A 25,501-nucleotide genomic window follows, 5' to 3' on the forward strand; every position below is an offset into this window, starting at 1 on the left:
GGTATGTCTGGGGCAAACTGTGCATAAAATCTTTCTCCTGTATGTTCAAAAGAGGGCATTTCCCCCGCCCCCGCTTTTCTATTGCTGTTTGAACTGAAATGGGAGTATGTTCTATAAGAACTGTCGTGAACCTTCTATTTGCATATTTAACTTATTTTTCTTTTGAGGAATGTGCCTATTGTGCAGCACAGCAGACCTTTTCCTATATTTATCCCTCATATTCCATTTTCATTTGATCAGACTTTTATTTCTGACAAGGAACTATTTTCACATCACAGAGAGGGAAATTAAAAAACAATCCATACATTTCATTATCTGCCTTCTAACCAGTTAACACTGAATTAGAACATACAAGTGCTTGCAGTTTGCCTTTGTAGTTTCTAAGAAATAAATGTTTAAAGAGAAAATGATCAAAATTAGAAAGATATTATTGCTGTCTTTATAACTACTCAGGGGAAAAGGATGGAATATGCTGAAATAATAAAGAAAATCTTAACTAACTTGCATTGTTTCAGAACAATAGATTTACACTATTACTTTTTGTGTGATAAAGACAATTTCTGATAGAAATATTTCCCTGAGGTATTTTTTAACAGAAAGGTGCTAAATTTAGAACAAAGAAACAATGACTATTGTGATGCATATATATATGAAAAAATAATACAGCCGTCAATTAAGCAATTCCAACAAACACTGAAAAGACTCTATCTTCCTTATCGCATAAGAAAGCACAGTAGACTTGACATTCACGATTTGTTAATCCCCAAACACTTTTGTCTTTGCCTTTTAGGATCATTCCAAGAGCTGAAACTACTGATTCTACGTGTAAGTACCATGAGCATATAGAATACGGAACACACAAAGGTGTGAAAGACAGGAAAGGGCGATGGCTATGGACCATTTAAAGGAAAGATGAATGCAGGGATAGGGAGGGTCCAGCTCCGTCCTCTGCCCTCTTGTCACACTTGCTTCTCAATGGAGCTGCTTCAGAGAGCTGCCACTTCCAGACAGGAATTGAAGTCCATCCTGCTGCAAGCCCTTAGCTCCTTTCCCAGCCCAGTTTGGTATCAAGGTTTCCCCTGGCATGAAACTGGTACCCTATTCCACAGCTTTTCTCATGAGCAGCTGATATGAGGTCTACACATCTTCAAAGAGGGCTTTTAAAATGTTTGAAATTAGCTAAAATGTCAATAAACTTAGAAGGAACATTTATATTTGACAGAGTTATCTAATTACTCTGATTTTCCTGACTTTCTATGAGTATAACATAACAATAAACCCATTTGGAGATGCTGTTTTGATGAAATAACGTATCATCTTTTCCTCTTCTTAGGTCTTCACCTTCCCTTTCCTTGACTCTTGGACTAGTTTTCTAACTGACCTAGCTGCCTCTAGTCTCCGCCCACTTGGCCCCATTTCTGGTCTGCTCCCCAAAGCATCCTTCTAATACACGCCTTGATTATGCCCCTGTTTAAAGTGTTTTGATGGCTCCCAGTACTCCAGCATAAAGCTGTAGTTAGTCTGAAGCATGGCGTGCAAGGCTGTGCACAATGACCTTTCTAGCCTTACTGCCTTTCCCTCTCATACCTGATACCTTTGAAGAATGTCAGCCTGGTGAACCTGCCCTTTCTGTTAAGCCTCTCTGACTCTGACTTAGCCACACTCTCCTGTGTATACCACGGCGATGACTGGATATGCCTATGGGCCTGAGTGTTATTGGAGCTCTTGTTCATCTAAAGATCATTGTTGCTTGGCAGTTTGCCTGGTATGTGTGCTGAGTAAATTAAGAGAGGCAGCCGAATTAGTTCCCATTTGGCTAGAGCTTTCTTAAATCAAAACCAACAGTCCTAACAGGTTTTATTGGCTCCAAATGACAGCTGTATGTTTGAGGCCACATTTGGCCAGTCACATATGTCTATAGATGACAGGCAACATGAGGATGTATGTGCATAAGTGCACCAAAGCCGAAAATATATGAGATTCCTTCCAAAATCAGTTAGGTGAAATAAATTCAATTTCAAGAGATGAACACACAAATCACGTTCATATAAATATGTTTTATTGCAGAGAAGTTATAATTATTTACATGCTGCAACACGTCACAACATAAATTTACCAAATATTTCATGGTGGGATGCTGTAGGTTTCAGATAATAGTTTCAGAAGAACCACAGATTAAGTGAAGAGACTTACAGCTTTAGTGACTCTACAACTCTCGGTTGCTAAATGCTAGAAGTCAAAAGGCAGTGTTTTTCACTCCTACCTGTCACCACTTGCATGCAGAAACCTAGGAAGCAAATATAAGAGAACTGTCGAGTTTCAAATCCATATCGCCACCAAAGTTTACAATGGGTTGAGTTATAATTCATGTTGTAAAGCATTGAATTCTTGCATAAAATATACAGTTCTATTAAGATTGGTATAAATCTACTTATTTATAAACCCTGGCTTAAAAACAAGGACAGGACGCAGTCTGCACATGCATTGAGAAGGACAACCTAGCACATGTTTGTGACTTTAATAGTGTGTATGCACTTTCATCTTGTTGTCAATCTGGGAAAAGAACCTCAAGAATTGGAGATTTAAACTCCTCTTGGTGATAATTAATGGCATTGAAACTCTAGGAAAGACCCTAGGCACTCTCATTGATTTATGCTGGTGGAGAAAAATCTATGGACTGTAGAATGTCGCTAAGGTGTAATTTGGCAAGTCTTCTTTAAGCCACATCTCTAGCAGGATCATCCTGAAGTGCAATAAAAAGTCATTGATGCTCGACTGCTTATTTCTCAAAAAGTGAATAAAGTGCTAATAGATCTCGGGCATAAACAAAACAAGTAGGTTGATCTGGAACCTCCAAACCAAATTCACAAATGTACCTTAGAGTTGTATTCCAAGGTGACAAAGTAGATAGGCCTAGATTGGAAAGCAAGGGAAGAAGGCAATAAATGAAGGAAACACAAAAAAATAGAATTTCTATATCTCTTCAAACCTACCCCACCAACCTGAGTAATGCACAAAGCAAGCAATGGGTGAGGAAGATTTATGCACAGCTTTGCAAAATGGTGAAGTGCTCACTCCTGAATAAAAATTGTTGAGAAAATTTTGATGAGAAGGAAAAGTCCTAGTTTTTACCTTTCACTGAGAATAATATTCTCTAAGAACAGCCCTGTATCCACCTTCTGATTCCCTTTTCTCATGTTTTATCCTCTTAGCATGTTCTCCTTGCTGCTCATAAAATGAAAAACAGTTACTTAGGCTGGAAATGTCCTGGCCAAATAAGCCATTGATACTTCAGTGTTTAGTGTGAGAGAAAGGGAAGTCTGGGTTCTATTTTTAAGTGATTCATCTTTAAATAAAATGAGACTAAGCTTTGGAATGGAATCTCTTTGCATGATCACATCACTAGGGCTAAGTCAGCAGCTTAGGATTTCCATGCCAAGAGATCAGTGTGGAATGCAGTAAGTTTTATAAAACATGCTTTGGGGGCTGTTTTGCCTTGCAAATAAACCTTACATTTTTAATTTTGAGCTAGGTGGCTCACAACGGCAATCTGCAAGACTTGTAAACTTTCCAATGCTTGGGAGAATGAAGAGCCCACATCACCTTAAAGGCTTTGAATAAATCAGGTTATAAATCTCTTTGGGATTTGAGCCCAGCAAGTTCTACCCCTAGCTGAAGCGATGAACAAGAGTTTATGAGAATAAATAGTTTAAGGTAATTTAAAATATTATATATTCAGTATGCATAATAAAAATATATCCATACAATGATCTTGATGCTATTGTAATTTTTCTCTTTAAAAAAATAATCCCTTGAAAGTGCTCTTAGGAGCTCCCTTTCTGTCTTAGTTTTGAAAGGCAAATTCCCTGGGTCTGCAGTACTGCTATAATTCTCGTGTCATTCCTAGAGTCTTCCTTTTCCAACGGTAACAATAATGCACAGTACATTTTTTCTTACTCGTAGCTTCTTCCTTACGAAATGCTGCTAAGTATGAAATACTGAAAGAGTTAAAAGGGACAATTAATTGGAATGAAGGGGTTATCTATCTCTGACTTCAAACAATAGATAAGTTGTCCTTAACTTATTGAGACATATGACTAAGAAGGACCTCTTGATCTCCATTATTAATAAAGCTCTGAGTCCTAACAAGAAGTGCAAAACAAGAAACTCAACTGGTATAAAAAACCCTGATTAAGACAGTATAACAAACCATGATGTGAAATAATAGAGTCAAATCCAAATTCACAATATATAAACCACAGCCAAAACGAAAAGATTTTATCATAACACTTATGGCTTCCCAAACCAGAGAAAGCTTTACTATACTTTGGGAATCAACTAAAGGTGATAGATAGCAGGTATTCTGTAAGTTGCAATAACAATTGAGTAGCTGCAGATTGCATAAACGTGTGTTGTGTCACATAATATCAAAGTTATTTGCAAAAATTATACAATCTGGAATGCTTGAATATGAGACACAACAATGTACTGAAACATACATGTATAAGAAAATTAGAGCAATCATTAATATAAAAGGTATTTTGGGGATGCGTTAAGTTAGCAGTGCTATCACGGTTAAATAGGTAGAGTAAGTTCTTCTCGGTCAGCTACTTAGAATTGGGGTCACATATGTCTATACCTTCTTCTTTGCAAAATCTCATACCTCTTCTGTGTCTTCTGGTTTGCCTTGCTTAGGATCTTCAAAGTCCCATGGGTAAATATTGGTCAGGGGCAGACATTGAGGGCTACTTCCCCTAAAACATGCTGAAATGTACAGATTTTGCTAATGTTACCAGGGGAGAGACTTTTTGGCCAGTCTACTCTACTCCATTGATGTTGCTCTGCTTCCTAAGTCGTCTTCTGCTCATTCCTTTCACATTTCCCTTGATTGATAAATACTCCTTGGGAATTTTTGATCCTTCTATCTTCTGTCTTATATAAAATTTGGGGTTTCTTCCTTCTTTTCTTTCTGGGGATGCTACACTTTAAAAGTATCCCAGACCTCTCATTTCCGAGGCCCCACTATCTTATTTGCACTTAAAGCAGAAGAGGCAGGGAAAGCTACACTTCTTTCAGCATTTGGTTGATCTGGGGTCTCAAATTCCCAAGGACACACCTCAGCTCGCGACGTTAAAGGTTGCTGAAAGTTATTACTTGAGTTATAGGAGCCAAGCACATTTTCCTCAGAGGAAGATGTCTTTTTTTCCTGGTCTCCTATATGGTTGAGATTTTCATTCTCTACTTTTGATGCTACAACTTTGGGGGGCAGTTCTTCAAATTGCCCAGCACGCACATTGGCTGCATAATGCTGACCACCATTCCCATCTTTAGCTCTCCCTGGGGGAACCTGAGTCTTGGAAATTAAATGCTTCTCATCTTCAAAAAGGGACTGACCTTGGCTCTCCCAAGGGCATACCTCAGCCTTGTCTATGCTCTTCTGATTGGATTGCTGACACAGTTCAGCTGCCTTAGGCTTGGGATGAGATTTCTCCTTTAAGGAAAAAGTTGGGTTTTTCTCCATTTCAGAAGCTGCAATAGATACATGTTTTTGAATTTTTGATTCTGAAGGCACAGGACCAGGGGTCAGGTCATAAATCTCCCAAGGGCACACTTCCCCTATGTCAAAGTTGTCCTTCCCCTGGGTGGCGCCTGGGCTCATGTCAGAATTGGCAGTAAGGGGGTTGACCCTTTGTTGCTTCATAATCCCAGATTTCTGAGGTTTTCTTGGCTCCTCCAAATGATTGGAATTTTGGGGGGTGGAATCTTTAGTCTCTGCATTATCTGAATTCGAGTATTTTCTGTTTGTCTCTTTCTCTTTTGGCAGAGGTTTCTGGGATTTGGCACGTTCTTCCATGCCTGATGTTTGGGTTTTCCCAGCTAATCCAAGAGTCTTCTCCTTGGCACTTGCTATGACACTGAGAGATTTTTGTAACATGGATGTTCGTGGGTGCCCAGGCTTCTTCTCCGAGCTGAGATTGTGAGCACTTGCTGACTTACACACCAAAGGCACAGACTCCATGGACTCGGCCTCGCTGTTTTCTTTCAGTTTCTGTGTTAGTTTTTTACCTGACAGAGACTCCAGTGTGGAATTCTCTGTAGCCTCCTCTTCTTGGCTTTCTGTTGGTAAGCTATTAGATTCTTCTGTTTGCTCTCTCACATGATCATAAGTGCTGTGGGATTTCTTTAGTGAGAAGACTCGGTTTTTCAGGGATTCCTCCTTGGGTTTCCCAGTGTTACCCGAAGACTCCTGCGGGTTCTTCTTGATGAGGGCAGTGCCTTTGGCCGTGCCGTGGTCTGTGACCTCCTTGTCCTCTTTGGAACACTGCCTGCTGACTGTCTCTGGGATCTCGGTTATACGCCTCATGATTGAACGGCCTAAGCCCTTCTTGGAGCACCGCTTTTTCTGGAGATGGGGGTTATTTGTGATCATCTTCTTCCTTTTATATATTTCCAGCTGGGCATAGAGTTTCTTCAGCTCATCCTGCCAGAACAAGAGCAAATTCAAAGAGATATAGAACTTAGTGTTTCAGCCAGATAACATTACTTAAGGTAATCTGAATTCAATAAGCTTGAGGTCGTTAGGGAAACTGTTCTACGTCCCTTCCTAACATCTCTACTCATCAACTTTCTCCTTATTCTTACTTTCTGATTACTTTGCATTTTGTTTCACATAGAGTTTGAACTTTAAGATATGAACACATGCATTCTACCCTTGCTTTATGAAGCAAGCACTTTGAAATTGCGAGTTGTGTGGACCAGACTGAGCCTGGACCCTAACAAAACATAGCATATCATCTACGGATAAACCATATTCCTGGAATAATATTGGAAGTATCATGTAGCCATTGATAAAGTTACACCCAATGTTAGATTAGGTTTAGAGGACAATAGACCATCAAATACTAAAAGCATCTTCTTCCTCCAACTTCTGATATATTGTCACAGATTATTTTAAATAATTCACACTCTCTGCTCACAGACCTATCCTACCTTTCCATCAGCAAAATATCATAAACCACATTATGGAACATGTATAACCAGTTCGTCATTAGGACTGCCAATAAGTCAATCGAGACTATTAAGATGGGCCTGTGCATTCTAATTTATACCATGATTATACATTTTAGAACTGGATTAACTCTGCATTTGATGTCTTCAATTCTTACACAAATACTCATTCTCTCTCTAACACACATATGCGCATGCATGAGCACACATATACACCAACTTACACACGCTTGCCTACATAAATGGGCCTCATCTGAAATAGGAAAGAAGAAATACTGGTATTACCCGAATGTCCTCTGGATCCAAGCTGTGCTCACTCCAGGCTGAATTGATACTGCTGTTCAGGTAGGATCCAGATCGGCCCATGTCTAGCTCATCTTCATATGCTTCTGTAGCAATGTCATCTCGTGGGTTATTGCTTGAATGTGAAAACTGTAATAGATATTCAATATGAGCTGTAGACATTAACCCCCTGTAAGACATAACATAATTTTCTAAAGGTTCTAATGTTAATATCATTTCTTCAGCTTAGATGAATTCATTCACTGATCTCTTTATAAAAGATGTACTGCTATATTTGTGTTTTGCTTTCCATGTTACATGCTAGAGCTCTTAGTGAGGCAATATTAGCACCTGGTTCCCTCTTTGACTCCTATTTTCATCCTTGTCTTTTCCAAAGTCTACCAGTGTTAACACACATTACTCCTCTTCCATGATATTTGCATCTTGAAAATAAAAATAAGTAGAAGAATCCGAAGAAGCGTTTTCAAAGAGCAGCAATTTAGACCCACTGGCAGCTGGATGGGAATATTTTTTTGTGCGGTGGGGTCTACCTTGTGTTTGTCATTTGGCTTCACATAGGGAAGGAAGGCTATATTTCATCTATGGGCACAATTGGTCCTGATCACAGGAATGTGACTTTCAGTCTACTACACATAGCTTCAAAGAAGCTACTTTCAAGACTCAGGGGACAGGAATCTGAATTCCAACCTCAACTGTGTTGACAAGGAGATCTTAAACAAGTCACGGAACCTCTCTGGAGCACAGTGACCTCTCCGCCTAAAGAGCTCTGGGCTAGATGGTATCTAAGTTTAAAATTCAAAAATTCACAGAAATTACAGAATTTTTTCTTAAGCTCATTATTCTCAAGTTCTGCTTTCATCATATTTTGACATATTTTTCTTACTTTCTGTGATCTTTTGATATTTTTCAGTTTCAGGTACTTTTGCCATCCTGATTCTTCCTCAAATGGAGAAGTGAGGAAGAGCGAATTGGGTAAATGATGGAAAGCAGGGAGAATCAAAAAAATCCAGCCACACTTTACACAATACATAAAGCAAGTGATTGTCCTATGAAAATTGAGAGAACACAGGTTCTCTTCTCCCAGCTTGTCATGAGGTCAAATAGTCCTTTAAAGAAATTAACAGATCACCCTTTAATGATACAGAAATATTTTTATGTCAACGTTTCTTAAAATATTCAGGTAGACAGGTGAACATAAATATGAGATGACATGTGAAATAGCAATTCTCTATTTAAGCAATAATGAATGTTTTGTAATTGGGACTGGCTGAGAAACCACAGAAACTGACAAATCTTTCTTTCACTCTTCTACTTAAGTTTGTGGTTCACACACGTGCCATGAACTTAAGCCCAGAAAGACGAATAAAATAAAGTCCGTATCCTCCACAAGTCACATGCTACCATTAGACCACCTGGAGGTTATGTATAAGAATGGAATTATTTTTCTTGAACAAAGTCTTAGGGACGATCTTGAGTTTATGAAACAGTTACTTGTCAGATATTGTCCATTTCCTGCTTTATTATTTTTCCTTAGCACTTATCTCTATCTTAAATACTATTTTAAATCTTTATCTTTATCTTTTCTGTTTCCCCCTCCTCTTCTCCAGAATATAAGTACCATGAGAGCACAGATTTTTATCTGTTTATGACTCTTATTCCAGGATATAAAACAATGCTTAGCAAAGACCCTCAATAATTTTTAAAAATTATCCATTATTAAGATATAATTCACATAATATAAAACTCTCAATTTTACATTGCACAATTCAGTGATTTTAGTATATTCAAAAGGTTGTACAACCACCACCACTATCTAATTCCAGAATGTTTTCATTACCCCAAAAGGAAACCTTGAACTCAGTAAGCAGTCACTTCCATTTCCCCTTCTTCCCAGCTCATGGCAGCCACTAACCTACTTTCTGTCTCAACAGAGTCGCGTATTCTGGACATTTCCCATAAATGGAATCATAACATATGTGGCCTTTTTTGTCTGGCTTCTTTCATTTGGCATAATGTTTTCAAGGTTTGTATAAGTTGTAGCATATATCAGTGCTTCATTCCTTTTTATTGATAAATAATATCCCATTGTGTGGATATACCACATTTTGTTTATATGTTTACCAGTTGATGGACATGTAGATTGTTTCCACTTTTTGGCTATTATGAGCAGTGCTGCTGTGAACATTCACATACAAATTTTTGTATGGACATATGTTTTCAATTCTCTTTGAAGCTCAATAACAATTTATTGAATGAGTAAATAAACAGTCTGAGTAACGTCCATCTAATACAAGTGTTATCATGCTACGCAAAGTATAAAATGGTTAAGATAAATTGCAGTAACAGATTAATCCATAAAAACTGTGGCTATTTGGTATAATTCAACTAAGGAAGAAAACAGGCATTTTACTCTGTTTACAATTGTCTGGCCTTTTCAATTAGGCTGAATTTCAATGTTTTGGTTAACTGTGAGAGTTGAGGTAAAGCCTGGAGTAAAAGATAGGAAATCACAATTCTTGCTTTAGCTGTGCTAATGTTATATTGTGTGGCACGGATAAAGATATATAAGGTTTGGGGCTGGCCCGGTGGCGCAAGCAGTTGGGTATGCGCACTTCACTGTGGCAGACCGGGGTTTGCCGATTCGGATCCCGGGCGCGCACCAACGCACCGCTTGTCGAGCCATGCTGTGGCGGCGTCCCATATAAAGTAGAGGAAGATGGGCACGGATGTTAGCTCAGGGCCAGTCTTCCTCAGAAAAAAGAGGAGGATTGGCATCAGATGTTAGCTCAGGGCTGATCTTCCTCACACACACACACAAAAAAGATATATAAGGTTCTAATATGTTGTTTTTTTACGTGTCAAAAAGGAAAACAATGGTAATGCTATAATTTGTACAATATGCAAAAATATCATGTTATTTCATTCCAACAGCCTTATTGCTATCGTGTCATTGATGAGGAAATTGAAACTCAGAGAGATGAGAAGTGTTGGCTAATGTTTTATTACACAGCTGGTCTGGGGTGGAGCACATGTTCAGATTCCCGGGATTCCGAGTCCTGGCCCATTTACCCCCATTTCATTATGCTACCTAGATAAGTCTTTGTCAGAATCTATCATTATTAAGCAAGAGTCTTCTATACTCAATATTATAATTATTTCTATTTATATAAAAATTCTCTGAATGTTTAGAACATAATACTTTCTTGACTATGAATCTAAACAATAAGATTCTTAGAACAGGATAATATCTCTTTAAAAATGATCTTGATGTTATAGCTAAAATGAAAGCCACCTCAAACCCATAATAATTAAAATATAGCTAGATATCAAAATATTAGGAAAAGGAATGAAACAGATGATGGGTTTTGTACAAATTAAAGCATTTAAAAATTATGTGAGATGTTTAATAAATCCCCAAAGAAAAGACACACCTAGTTTCCTGAGGAAGGAGCTTTAAAAACATTCTAGAGTGTCAAGCAAACCTCCACGCCTCCCTTTGCATGTACTGCCAGATACTTTTAAAAGGAGAAACAACTCCACACTCATTTAAACTGATTGTCTTGCAAGAGGAAATGCAGTATTGGAGGAATACCTTTGGAATCAAAAGCAACCCAATGGTGACTGTCACAGTCAAATGAGTATGTGCAAAATACAGCATCAACATCCAGTCCGACTGAAGTCTTGAGGCAAGAACAAATCTGAAATGAGAATTCTCCAAGTTAGCAATCTGACAAGATCTCCACTTAAAACACTAGGATACCTGGAAACTCTTTCCTCAATGCATTAAAAAAAGAAAGAGAAAGAAAGAAATTGTATTGCTGTTTCTATGACATATATTTTCATCACAGAAGAATAGGGGTCTAAATAACCCTAATTGAATGCATAAGATACGAACTCTTTATTATCTATTATTTTAAATCATCAACAATAAGAAAGGCAGTATATACATATACAATGTGTATTTCTTCAGATTATTCTTTTGTAGGTAAGTTGAATCTGCCAAGCAAAAGCAGTGAACACGCAAATTCAAAAGAAGAGTAGGTCACAAACTGGTGGTTTTGGGCAAATTTGGGTTATAAGACACATCCAAATAACTCTTGATTGTAAGGTTCCTCATTTAAAAATATTAATCAGAATTAAGAAAAAAAACAGTGGGTAATTATCTGTCTTCGTGAATGATCTCAGAGGTTTAAATGATAAACAATGTAATGGGTAAAATGAATATACTAATGGTTTGTAAAATGTATCTTTTAAAATAAAAATTTTAGTTGTTATAAAGCATCAAGTTGTTTTAAAATAATTTAAAATATAATATTTAAAAGCTTATCTTATTGAGGAATTTATAAAGTTGTGTTCCAGGATAGCTCTGCAGGAAACATGTGTAGGAAAAATTCAGTGCTGATATCTACTCTGGTAATTTTGGAATATTTTCATAAATCAATAGGTACATATACAAACTACAACTCATGTTTTAAGGACTTGTCCTTATGCAGAAACCAGCTATTGCTTTTTATTAAGGTCATTTTGCAATCAAATCCTTCTTTTAATTTTTTCCCATCCATTGTTTATCCATGAAAACTAAATATGAGATTTTATTGCTTTTGGAACTAGAGAATTAGCATTTTGTTTCAATGATATACATCCTCAAGTTTGAAAAGCTAACATCCTAAGAAAACGCTCATGATAAAATCATGAAACAAACATATACGCATCTAAAAACAGAAGGAACTAATTTTTATATCTGCATTATATCATATTCATGACAAATTTACTAAGTAAATTAATATTATTAATATTTAAAACAAAATTGCCATCAAATGAATTTCTTCCTCATTTTCACTTCCACCCTGCACCCCTGCCCCAAAATAAAACCATCAAGCTAAAACGGAAGCTCAAGAGTTATCCAAAATAGACAGATAGTTTCCTCTGTGTCTGAAGACATGAAAAAAAAAAGACTCATAACATACACAGAAATGCAGAATGCTCATGATCATTCACATATAATCAAAAAGGATTTTCTGGATTATCATCTTCTCTAACTCCTTGTGAGAAAAGTGGCCTTATATTTGCCTTGACTATGACTGAATATTCATTTTGTTTAGGGATGAGACACTTTTGACATAGGCTGTGCTGGGTCAGGTGAGATTTTTTTAAGCATTGAAATAGGATCATCATACTCAGTAACAAGTTACAGTGTCTGAGGCATAGTATTGAGGCATAAAAGCAATATAAGACACGCCCTGGGAAGATAATACAATCCCACTCTGCTGGGGCCATTGCCAGTACTGAAGCAGACAGTTACATCAAAGGAGATGGATTTATGGTCTAAAAGCTTCCTCATGTACTGCGAATTCCTATCTCAAGTACCAATACAAGTGAACTTTAAACTAGCCTGACAATATCTGGAAGGAAGAATCATTACACATATTTCAAATTAAAAAAACGTAAATCTTCCAAAAAATAATTGTGAAGTATACTGACATCAATTATCCTTAAATTAATCAGTTTTTAATTACTGCCAGGTCTTTGAGGTTGGAGTTCTGCCTAGAAATATCTTAAGAAAAACTGGGTTTTGCAGCAGTTTTAAAGCTTCATTTTTTTAAAAGAGTATTTCAACTTAAAAAAATAGGTCTAAAAGTCAGGGGCATAGAAATATCTGAAAATTGAAGTTAAGAATAAAAGCAAACTTTTTAAAAAAAGTCTTGCACTTTCCCAAAGCTTTCCTTAATGCTTAGTACTAAAATAAGTAAAGGATTAGAACAGACTGGGCAAAAGCCTTCTGCATTATTTACCCTTCTAGACTTATTCTTTTGAATTTATTTTTGTTCGATCTGACAATTTGGTAAGAATGAAAGTAATTCTGTATATAACATGTAGTCATAATTTTTTATGTATATATAATTTTATATTTTAAGCAGATAAGAAAGAGTACATATGCCTGACTGATAGAGACTATCTTTGCTGATATTGGAAACCTTAACATGATTTCATTCCAGGAAAAAGTTACCAAGATGGATCCAGCTGATTTAAATTATTATGTCATTGCTTCTTATTCGTGGACTTTATCAATATTGGAACCAAGCATATATGAATTCAGTCCACGTGTAAATAAGAAATCGTGCATATTTGATTTAACTATTACTGCCTATTACTTGCTCCCTACTCATCCCCAGTAAATCTGTAGACTTACTGCATTAAACTATAATTCCATCCTTGGTCTTTTATGGCCACACAAATCAAATATCCAAGAGAGAGTAGCTAATACACACTATGACTCTTTGCAGTCAATATGCCACAGTCTCATTGAGTCTGGTCTATGTAGAAAGGTAAGTCAAATTTGGAACTTAAAATATAGGGCTTCCTATTCAGCTTTGTTTAGGCTTGCTTAAAAAAATACCAAAGCCTACCAAGGCTGATCACTCTGCTACCGTTGAAAGTCCTCCCTGTTCAAAACTGATAGGGGACTTCACAGTTGCCTGGAAGAAAAGTGATCTTGTGAGGATGGTATGTCTACCCAACAGCAAATCTACTAAGTTCAACATGAACAATTCAATAAGAGCTTGTGTCTCTATGAACCCAGCTCATAGTTTCTATGATTCTTCTGGCTGGGCTGACAGGTTGTTTGGGACTCTGCAGGAAAGACTTAACCACAGTAAGAAAGCTGTTTTCAACAAGTATTTAACATATGTTTCCTATCTCCTTGGCCCACTATTAAAACAGTATTTTCTGAGGTGTGGCTGCTGTTATCAAATGTCAGTTGAGGGTTGGGGGGATTCCATGGTCAACTAAGTTTGGAAAATGCTGGTTAAACAAAGTTAAATAGGTTTCCTTACAGCAGGACTTCTAGGTATGCTAGTTTGCCCTGTGACATTCCTAAGAAGGAGCTATCAAATACAATGTATCATTAATATACATATGGATATAAAAATATCTAAAAGTGATATACTAATATGTTAACAGTGCTTATCTTTGGGTGGTTGAATTAGGGAGTTTATTTTTTTCTTTATCATTTTATGATTTTTCTGTAATGACCATCTATTGCCTTATTATTAACAATTTTTTAAAAAATTCACGAAAAAGTAGTTTACCTCACCTACTTCTGAAAGGACTTGGGCCAGTTGAGAGTTTAAAATACATTGAGAAAACATTTAACGATGAAAACTGAACAGAGTAGATCTTAAGGTAGAAAAGAATATAGATCAACTTAGGCAACTGCTTTGAACAGATTTAATTTCTTGGACAACTAATTTGGTTCGAAGAAATCGAGCAGCAAACTGGAGGGCAAAGTGGGAAACCCGACATAGTCACATTCTGACACCAGAAGACATTTAAACTCATCCATAATAAGCCTTCTTAGATGCTTATAACTCTTTAGTTGGTTTGTTGATATAACATTTAACTTATCACTGTTTCTAGAGAAGCGTGTTTGTTAGATCTTGAAACACATGTGTTTAATACTCTGGAAACAAACAAAATAAGCAGTTTTTCTTGGGAGATGGTTTGGGAGAGATGTATAGGCTATGGAGCTCTGGCCCCACGACAAAGGGCTCTCTGGTGCTGAGCACATTTTGGACCAAGGGCATCCCCTCTCAGATCCTTCCCTCTAGTCTGAGTATAGTTGAGAAACCATTCTTCTCTTTGCTTATTTATAATTTCATATTTCACTTCTCATTTTTCCTCCCTGTTCTACTCTCTTTCTCTCTCCTCTCTCTCTTGAGGTGGAACAAGACAAAGCAAGGTGGCAAATTCTCTTGATTCCTGGCCCCTTGATGGAGTTTCCAGGGTTGTCAGATCATAAATACCTCTTTTTCTTACTTAAAAGTTTAAAAGTACGCCTTATGCCTAAGGCCCAACTGTTCTCTGACATCATCTATTCTTAAAAGTCCAAGATATCATTTTATGATTATTGACTAAAGTGAGCGATGATAAATATCCTGCAAAACTTCCACAGATCCACACTTTCCCACCCCGACTCCCACTATTATTAATCTCTATCTTTCCACTGAGGGCAAAGACAAATATTCAAAATTTCTAATTACATTCTTAAGTGTGTCCTAACTTTTAATATTTGTCCAGCAATTGCAAGTCATCTTTTCGTTGCTTTTCAAATTATAGAATTCCTTTCTTTGTTCTCACTGAGGTTTTCATTTCATTTTCAAATATGAATCAGTTGAAAATTCTCAGAAGAGAAGTCATACATATTTCATTGGTAAAATGTGATGATGACAAAACAAAAATTGCACACAAAAATCAAGTCATCAGCTTGGAGTGGTTTTTTGGGTTTGAATTCAGCAGAATTCATACATATAAGTTGTCTAGATGAGTATTAAGATTTTGAAATGATAAACCAGCACATTAAACATGAAAGAAAACATAGACAATTTATCTATATCTACTATATAATATATGCAGGTATTGCTTTATATCTTCAGGAAAAACATATTACATATCATAAACAATATCCAGTGACATCCCCATAAGTGGTTTAACATAAAACAATAACATTGAGTTAACCTTCAAAATAAATGAAGGCAATAAGCAACAAATCAGACAGAACTAAGAACAGCAGAGTTTTTTAAAAACACTATAGTCATTTTGCCATTTCTGTGACAAAGAAATTAGTCAACTTATAAAACACTATCCTTTCTAAATCTTTCCATTATGCGTCGTATCCAATTTTGCTGTTTAAATTAAACTGCAACACATCAGAAAAATACAACAGTGATTTACTAGCTCTACAGATACTTGCCTAATTGTATGGAATATAGCAGAGATAATGAGCTCATTGTGGACCGCAACAGCCATGTAGCGTGGCTCATGAAATGCTGATGGGACTGTCCGCACTGCATAGCAGAGATAAACACCCCACAAGAGGAATAAAAATTCAGCTGCGAGAGAACAAAAAAACCAATTTTCCATTAGGTTTATAGGTGAAGAAAAAAGCAAAATTTAAGTTCTTTAGCATGCATTTTGTATCTATCATAGAAACATAAGTTTAGTTATAAATAGACACATACATACAAAATATCATTCATACATGAATATATAAACCATATATTTATTTTTAAATTTTATTCAGTGTATAGAAGACTTCTCAAAGGTATACTTTGTTTTTTTGTTTTATTATTTTTTTTAAACAGTGTTTGGGATCTCAGATTTTTTTGCTGATACTTGGCTTTTCCCTAAAACAACTGTAAAATAATTTTCCACATCTCCAACCTAAGTTTAAGATGTTCATAGAGCATCTGAGTCTATTATAAAGTCATCAAGGCAACAAAAAGCTTGTGATATGTTTATATACAGCTTCTAGAAATTTAAATTCTGGTTCAATACATAAAGATATCCATTGCCAGAAATGTGAGAAAACAGGTTCCTAACATTCAGTGGTATACTTTATAAATGAACCATTACTTCTTCACACATGACAGATACCATATCTTTTGTGGGCAGCGTGCTGAAGGCTGAGTAAAATTCACAATCAATCACCCTGCTTGCTGGCTCAAACCAGAAGAGACAAGCACAGTGTAGCAGTTAAGGATAAGGGCTTCAGAATCACACTAGACCAGACTGGGAATCCCAGCTCCATCCGTAACTAACCTTGCATAATCTGAGGCAATTTAACCTCTCTGGCCACAGTTTCCTTATCTGGAAAATGAAGATAATAAAAGTACATACTTCATGGGATTATTTGTTAATGAAATCAAATAATGGATATAAAGCACGTAACATAGTTTCTGACATAGTAAATGTTGGATAAGTAAATAAATAAATAAAAACACCATAAATGTTAAATAAATGGTTTTTATTAATAAACATCTCATTTGATTTTTTTTCAAACTGAACATTGATATTTTAACTCATTCTGACCAATAATTGTTACAATGCATTTTAATCTGTTTTAGTGACATGACTTCATTGGAAAATGATATCTAATTAATAAGAAGAAGCTCTAATTTGGAGAAAATATTTCGTCAAATGCATTACATAGAGGTAACCTACTTAGGTATGGAAACACTGATTGCCATGCGCGCATGCCAAGGTGTTTTACCCACCAAAGTGTCAGCAGATTTCTACTGGTATTTAAACAATAGGTAGTGTCCCAATTATTGAACATCCCTTAAGTGAACCTATATGTCAAGAGTTACTCTAAAACCCTGATGTGGTCAGAAGCCAAAGGAAAAAATAAACCTCACTCAAAGATCTCCATGAGACTTAGTGGAGGTCCCAATTATTCAGTATGTTGGCCACTGGCCACGTGCTGTGAATGTTCTTTCCCGTCAAGCTCTGCTGGATCAGGAAAGCAAATCAGGGTATGCGGAGGTCTTCAGGTGTAACTTTCCTTCCTAACTCTTGTACTTCTGTCCATGGTACTACTATTGCCTCTCTGCCCAGGTTGGAAATCGCAGAGCCACCTTTCATTGACACATTTCTACTTTGAATTATTTTCCATATATACCATTCTCAACCCTCACAGTTCCAATCCTTGCCTAAGCCTCTATCAGTTCACTCCTTATTTGTCACAATTATTTGTCAACTGCCCCATCCAAACCTGGCTTCACCCTGTGTTAATCCACTCTTCATAATAGACAGGTTCATTTTTATGAAACTCCACTTTGATCATATCAGGATTTGTCCAAATCTCTGCCAGTCCATTTGGGTTAACTGATTCATGTTTTGATTAGAAGAGTCACTCATACTTACTTAGGACCTTGGAAATAATTCCTGCCCCAAAAGGAAGACCAGAAGGGGTTCCTGCCAGGACAACATGCCCTCACTTTCAAGACTTTCTACTTGTCCAGGCTTCATGTTAGCTGACCACATTGTTTGGTCTTATTCTTTTGTGCTTGTATATTTCCTAGACCCTGACTTCTTGTCTAGTCTCTGACACTCAGGTCAGCCTTTTGTGAGGTATTGCATGCATCTTCATTCAGAAATCTTTAGCGGCTCACTATTATTTTATAAATGCTTGGTCCTGGCATTCCTAGCTCTCTATGACTTTGTGTTATATGTCCAACATGATCTCCCAACGCTCCCCAACAAGAACTCTGAGCCGACCCAGGAAGACTCATTGTCCTCTGAACACTTCAAAGATTCTTCTTGCTTCTGAGTCTTTGTTTATGCCACTGCTCACACAAGAAATCTCCTCTCACCCACATTTCCAAATCTTAACCAACTTTTCAGTGTCCAGTTCAGGTCCCATCGCCATCACAAGGCCACCTGAAATGACTCTAACTTACACTGAAGTTTCCTTCCTCTAATCTTTTATGGTTTTTAACTATCCATACTACACAATGCAAAGAATAATGCCACACAATATATCATTGGGAGAAAATTGTTCATGGAGTTTAGTTAGTCATGCCCCAACTAGTTATGACCTCCTTCAGGAAGGAATTGAGTCTTCCAATTATTTTTTCTGCCTTTGCCCACGTAGATGATAGCAACAGTACTGAGCACACATAGATAAGATTTAATAAATTTGTTGAATTGAATGAATATAAATGATATTGGTTTCATGTTATTAGAGATGTAGTCTTCCTGTTACCTTGCCACTCCATCCAACATTGCAGGGCCTATACATGATCTAAAGATCATATTGACATTATTATTAATAGTGGCAACTGCTATTTATTAATGGACCACTAAGTGTGCTTGGTGCTCAAGAATGGTGAATGCAAAAATATTATTAAACAACACTGGCACAAAACTATGCTGCAATTGAAGGATTCACATGCAGCTGAATTATAAAAACACTACCTCCTGCAACGTGTAGTGTTTTTATATAATGTTATACTGAAGATTTAAAAAAAAAAAGGAAAGTAGTTATCAGGCTAATTAGTGTGCTACAATGGAGGATTATATTTAAAAATATAAGACAAAATAAGATTCCTCCTAATAGCTAAGCCGAACATTAAAATCATCTCATTAGCAATATCAAACAATAAGCTCTAGATGAAAAACAATTTATTATTCAAAGTACCAATTAAACTAAATGTGATATATAAAAGTTGTGCTTGGGAAAAAAATCAGTTTAATATAATTAACTTCAGACTAACACTGCAATTAGTAAAGAAAATATGCAGATGTTACCAAATTTTGCAGTGTTACTACGTGGGAGTTGAAATATGTGTTGTGCTTCTGTTTTAGAAAATAATTTCTGGTGTTAAATGATTTTGATGGGAGGCATGAGTATAGTTAAAAAGGGAATTGCATTTATATTTAAAGATTCAAATAGGGCTTTCAGAAAACTGAGGTTATCTTATTTTTAATATATAAGTTATAATACTCAGTTTAAAAGTTAACTACCTTAGCCTTTAAAAAATTAATATACCATAATTAAAGCATTTTCAAGTTATCTTTCCAAAGGGCTGGGTCAAGCAAAGAAGCGAGAATTAATATCAACTCTTTGACTCTGAAGATGCCCCAGCTCTGTGATCTTAGAACATGTGCAAGGGCTGGGAGAAAAACAACTTCCAAGTGCAAATGTTTCTCAAGCTGTGGTGCACTGCTTTGCATGTTGCAAAGGCATTTTGTGTCAATAACATTTTACATTTCTTTAAAGCCCCTTTAAAAATTATTTTTACGTGGCAGAAATAAGTACATAAATGAAGCATTTAGGTTTCATTTTCCAAGTGTTTCTTTTAATGTCCTCTTTTACTTTTTCTCTAAATCCTATCCACTTAGAAAATCCATGGTCAAAGTAAACCTATTGTTTTTATTCTAATAACATGATGGGCAGCACAGAAGTTATCATTGAGTATTAATTCAAACAACTTCAATAATGCTTGAGAAGAGCTCAAATTCCAGCTTTCTAGGGTTCAACCAGCATATAGAAGCCATGACATTCTGGAGGCTTACTTGTCTTTTCTTTGGTTAAAATAAGGACAATTAGAGAGTTACAATGATGAAAACAATGAGAATGATACCTTCGATAGAATTTTAGTCTGGGGGTACATTTTTGAGTGTGTATGTGTCCGGGAAGGGAGGCGCCTGGCTCATTCAACAGATGTTAGCTACGAACTCAGATTGAGGGGACAAAAAGCACTTCTGAGTGGAACTGCTTTCACTACCACTGGCTAATTCTAATTTAGTTGTTTAAAATGAAAACAGTCATTGCTTGAAAAAACATTTATTTTCTTCAATAAGATAAAAAAATATTTCCCAGGGTTTTGTCTATGTCTCTGTTAGAGCAAAAGAAAACCACAGCCCAAGGATATAATTTACAGAACACAGGTGAGGAGCTAAGGAGACCTGGGTGCCAGGCCCTGTTCTGCTGCCAACACAGTGAATGCAGCTGGGGTAGAACAGTGTTGTCCACAGGCAAGTCCTGTAGCCCAACTCTGCCCATCCCTGTGGGCCACCGCTTCCAGAGAGCTGAGAAGGGAACAGACATTCCTGCCTCCATCGTCCTAGTTGTGAAATACATTGCAACATCCACCTTCTTCTCCATGCTTCTCTATCCCAAAGCCAAATAAACTGACTGAATTTTGTACATTATCTACATTTATGAAGATTTTATTTTAGAACTTGTGACTCTTTTAAAAAGGCTAGGGCAAAATTCCGAAAGCTCCAATTTCAAGCTTGGGTTAGAGATACTGTGTAGGAATACTAAGGAACACTACTGTTAATCATAGGGACTATGTATAGGTCACATAGTGACTTGATTATTCTATTCTCTTACCGCTCACTGCTAGTTCTGAGGCAGGAACTGCCATGAATGGTCACCATTTGTATACTGGCTTTTCTTTATTGCTTCCTTTCACACATCTCCAGAGCTTGAATCAAGTTTTCCACAATCTCTACTGCATTTTACATAGGAAAGTTAGAGAAGGTGTACTTGTCTCTCTCTCTGGGATATGCATTTAAGATTTTTAAAGTTCAATATGGGGTGACAGAAATTTAGTGAAATTCAGATACTTCAGATAATGGACACACATTAAAGATCGTGAATGTGAAAAGAGCTCACAAAGACAGAATAAGATGAGGGACCTCTCAGGACATAGGGTCAAGGTCAGGGCCGCAAGCTGTGTCTTCCGTAGTGTTCCTTCCAATTCCCTCTCCCTGCCCTTTGTATGTGTGTTGTTTGGGCAGGGACTTGGAATTGGGATTATTTGTTACCACTTTAAAAACGTATTTAAAATTTTCAGTCCTTATGAAGGACTGACAGCATTGACAATTATTTGCCTTTGTTTGGACTACATCACTAGAACCCACACACACTTTTTGAAGGGCTGAGTGGTTTTAGAATGATTGTAGTGGGGGTTATATTTTTGTTTATTTAAATCCCACTTCTGTGAAAAAGTATTTTACTTCTTTGAGGTTTAGTTATTTGTATGATGCTAAAGGGCATAGAGGAAGAACAAATTTATTTATTTTATACCCTAATTATATACTTACAGTGTCACTTTCTCTTTTGGAAGTTAAAGAAATTTTAACTTCCTTGTTCAATTTACAGCTTATGAAATCTTTGAGACCGTTTTGCTGAGTTAGGCTTGGCTCAGGACATTGACCACTGACTGAGGGGTTCATGCGGTTATCATAAAACTTCTGCCACTCCACTGGCCCAACAGTATCTTTCTTATGCAAGTTATCCCAGGGTTTCAACCGCTTCGGAGAACGGGTCTCAGTGAGCTGAAAGAGGGAAAACTCACAAACCTTTCTACTCCTACATATTCTAATCTCAGAAAAAACGATAGCACCAGGCTCTTCTCTCCCTGATTACTGCAGAGATCAGAACTGGTGGGGCTTCAAGCACGTGTTGGAACTTGCAGCCCATACGGATCAGCAGCTTGTTATATATACTATGATAGTGCTTTTAATACAACGAAAAGATCTGTCAAAATCTTCTTGACAACCGAGTTAATCTATAGGATATTTCTGTTCAAGCAACAAAAGACAGCTTTTTTTTCCTTCTTGATGTTTTTACTTCCTTTCAAATCCCAGGGTTCCACAGGGGAGCTGAAACTCCTTAGAAGAAACTGCGATCACCACAGGCAGCTTATTACTCTGGCTCCACGACCTTCAGGCGTGGTCCCAAGACAATCCCCACCCCATCACCACATTTCTTTAACCTCCAAAAAGAAAAATGGCACCGTAAGTATAAAATTAAGGTACGAAATAAATTAATTTATCCTTTCTCTCAGTCCTTGAGCATCATATAAATACTCCTCAAAGAAGTAAAGTATTTTTCAGAAGAGGTGGTATATAAAAAAACAAGAGAATAACCCCCACTTCAGTCACTGAAAACACTCAAGCAAGACCTTTAAAAAGTGTATTTCTTGCAATGTAGCCCAAGCCAAGGAAAACAAACTGTCAATATGTCAGGCTTTCATTCTTTGATTGAAAATTAAAAATACATCTTTTAAAATGGTAACAAGTGATGCAGTATGGATTAAGGCATATGGTACATTAGAATAAAAGAAGATGTATGTAAATGAACCTAAATCATGAACATTAATCTAAGTCAGAGGAAGAGGAAGTCTAATCTATTTTCCCCAATACTCATTAAATGGTGCTTATATCACATTTCACCTGTCATAATATAGCCCAATCTTCCAGGGTAATTAAATATTTAAATCCTTAGAAACAATTGCTATTTTAGAATTTCCCTATATAACTCAGTAAGAGAGTTACTGTATTCTTCTCATTTCCTTCTAAACATTGGCATACAGCTAATTAAATTACTGAACACACTGTCTGTCTTGTGTATTTAAAATATTAAACCAGGAAGGAGGAGAACAAAGGTGAGCGTGTCAATGAAGAAGAGAAAAGTAAAGATTATATTTTCTGTAGTGAAAACATTCCACGTGAAATTCATGGAAATGAGTTAGTACTTTTGAATAGTGGGGAAATCAATATTGGAATTCCCTGAAAGCAATCAAATATTTTAAGATTCCCGAAGGAAATGTGAACCCAAGCTTATCACATCTGTTTAATTATTGTTTATATTTTTCTCTATGTCTTTCTTTCAAACTTAGTAAATAAAATATATAGCAAGGGATGTCAAGCTCTAAGGAGTTTCCAGAGCCATGAGATACTTCCTGGACTGGTAGACTTTTTACACCCACGAAGAGAGGGGGGAAGATTTTATTTATAAAAGAGTCTTTGTCAGGGAATAGTTATTAGATCATACGAATGTAGTTGAGAAGAGTGAGCCCATATCAGTGATATAGAGAGACAGAGAGAATAATAGAAGAAAATAGAAGCCTGGATAGAGTTTTTTGTATATAATCTTGTGCTAAGTTAAGGAAGGCTGCAAAACAGCTTTATTCTCAATTATGTCCCTTTTTAATCACATTAGATTATCATCACCTAACTTCTGGAAGACACCAAGGAAACATTTCAGGGCCTGCCCAGATCTGCACTAAAGTTTGGTGCAGACTTAGCCACAGAGTGGAAGTTCTGTATAGCTTGACATTACCATCTACTAGGCACTTTTCTGCAGTCTTGTTGTTGTTTCTTGTAGGTAAGAACCTGCCCACTTATTCTAACTTATTTTGGTCATGAGTACTGCTTCAGTATCTTCAGTCTATGTTCTGAATATGTAGTCATAAATGGACTGCTAACCAATTAAATATACTAAGGAATGAACTCTGTTGTATCACCACCTCTGCTATTAAATTTATGTATTCCAAACTTGGAAGCCCTATATCGGATGACCTTGCTGGCAAGCTCTAAATCTAGGTGGAAAGACGCGGTCTTACTGACTCTACTGGTGAATTATAAAGGTAATTCAGGCATGAGAAGTCAATTCTACTCATTTGTCAGTTTGTTCCAGCCAATTAGGAAACTCATTGGGTAATAAAGTTTTAACTTTTTAACCATGATAATTTTTCTTTCCTTTTTTTTTTTAACTGAGGAAGATTAGCCCTGGGCTAACATCTGCTGCCAATCTTCCTCTTTTTGCTGAGGAAGATCGGCCCTGAGCTAACATCTGTGCCCATCTTCCTCTATTTCATATGTGGGATGCCTGCCACAGCATGGCTTGATAAGCCGTACATAGGTCTGCGCCTGGGATCCAAGCCTGCGAACCCCCAGCCGCCAAAGTGGAGTGTGCTAACTTAACCACTGTGCCACCGGGCTGGCCCCTTAACCATGATAAATTTTATTGCTATTGTGAAAAATCCTGAACGTGGATAACAGACTACCAACTTACCAACTACAGTAAATAGAAAAAAAATCTGATAATGGTACTGCCAATATTTTCCAAAATGAGTATGACTTGGGATACTTATTTGCTTTCTCCACGAATTTAGGAGAATGTTTCCCAACACTAACTCCTTTATTCTTTACATAGCTCTAGAAGGATGGTGAAATAATAAAATTTTTTTATCAAAAGCAAATCAGTTTTATCCTATTTCAATATTTGTAAATGCGCTATGCAATATTTTTAAAATTGTAATTCTGATTTGCCATGCCAAATTTGTACCAATCTCTTATTTTGACTGTTGGACAAGTCAGAGGTAAAATTTCATAAAAAGGGGGATTGCCAATGAAGTTTATACAATTTGCTCAAAAACACCTCCCCAAATTTGAAAATACATTTTTACTATTAAAATGAACTTGCGAACAACTGTGTAACTCTTGGAATTTTAGCTTTAACATGTTTCCTCTCACATTGATCTAATCCTGACCATAGAAAATATTACAAGATAAAGGGAGTTGAGATTATTCTTTGTTCTTTCAGCAAATATTTATCAAGAGCCTACAACTGACAGACACTTTGTAAGGCGTCAAGGATATAGTGTGAAAAATCCAGGCAATTTTGCTGAGGAGCATGTAGCCAATAGGTTGGCAGAGGAAAGAGGGATGAGTAGATGTAAGAGTCCTTTCTTTCGTCTTCAGTGAGCTACAGATAATATAGTTAAACATACTCAGAAAAACTCAAAGTGCTGAGTCATATAATGATGAATAGCAATAACTACTACAGTATTATTTTTATTATAGATGATATAGATGATTCCCAAAGAGGTACGGCAGTTTATCTTTATATGAATTCTAGTCTGATCTAGTAATATTCTGGAACATCCAAATTTTGAAATTCTCTATCAGATAAAATAAAATCACTTTTTAAAAAAAAGACTATTGGGCCTATAAAACACTTCTCACGCTGTCCAATGTTCACCCGTCTTCCACAGTCACAATGTTTATATCCTTGTTTTCCATTAAAGCTTACCTCAAAATTTTTTTATAC

At 36.5% G+C, this 25,501-nt stretch overlaps 1 protein-coding gene across 1 annotated transcript in view; it reads right to left on the reverse strand.

Moving 5' to 3' along the window:
- Positions 1 to 2,046: 2,046 nt before the first annotated feature.
- The window catches only part of GPR158 (G protein-coupled receptor 158), a 385,607-nt gene continuing 362,152 nt past the window's right edge, over positions 2,047 to 25,501 (reverse strand). Inside the window, exons 9-12 of the mRNA XM_004425290.3 lie at positions 16,061 to 16,199; positions 10,904 to 11,009; positions 7,294 to 7,440; positions 2,047 to 6,481 (exon numbers count right to left, since the gene is read on the reverse strand). Of these exons, the coding sequence (XP_004425347.2) occupies positions 5,006 to 6,481; positions 7,294 to 7,440; positions 10,904 to 11,009; positions 16,061 to 16,199 (1,868 nt within the window). The 3' untranslated portion in view covers positions 2,047 to 5,005. The remainder of the gene's footprint in view (positions 6,482 to 7,293; positions 7,441 to 10,903; positions 11,010 to 16,060; positions 16,200 to 25,501) is intronic.

This window comes from Ceratotherium simum, chromosome 32 (assembly GCF_057802395.1).
Source record: "Ceratotherium simum simum isolate JZ-2026a chromosome 32, ASM5780239v1, whole genome shotgun sequence".
NCBI lineage: Eukaryota > Metazoa > Chordata > Mammalia > Perissodactyla > Rhinocerotidae > Ceratotherium > Ceratotherium simum.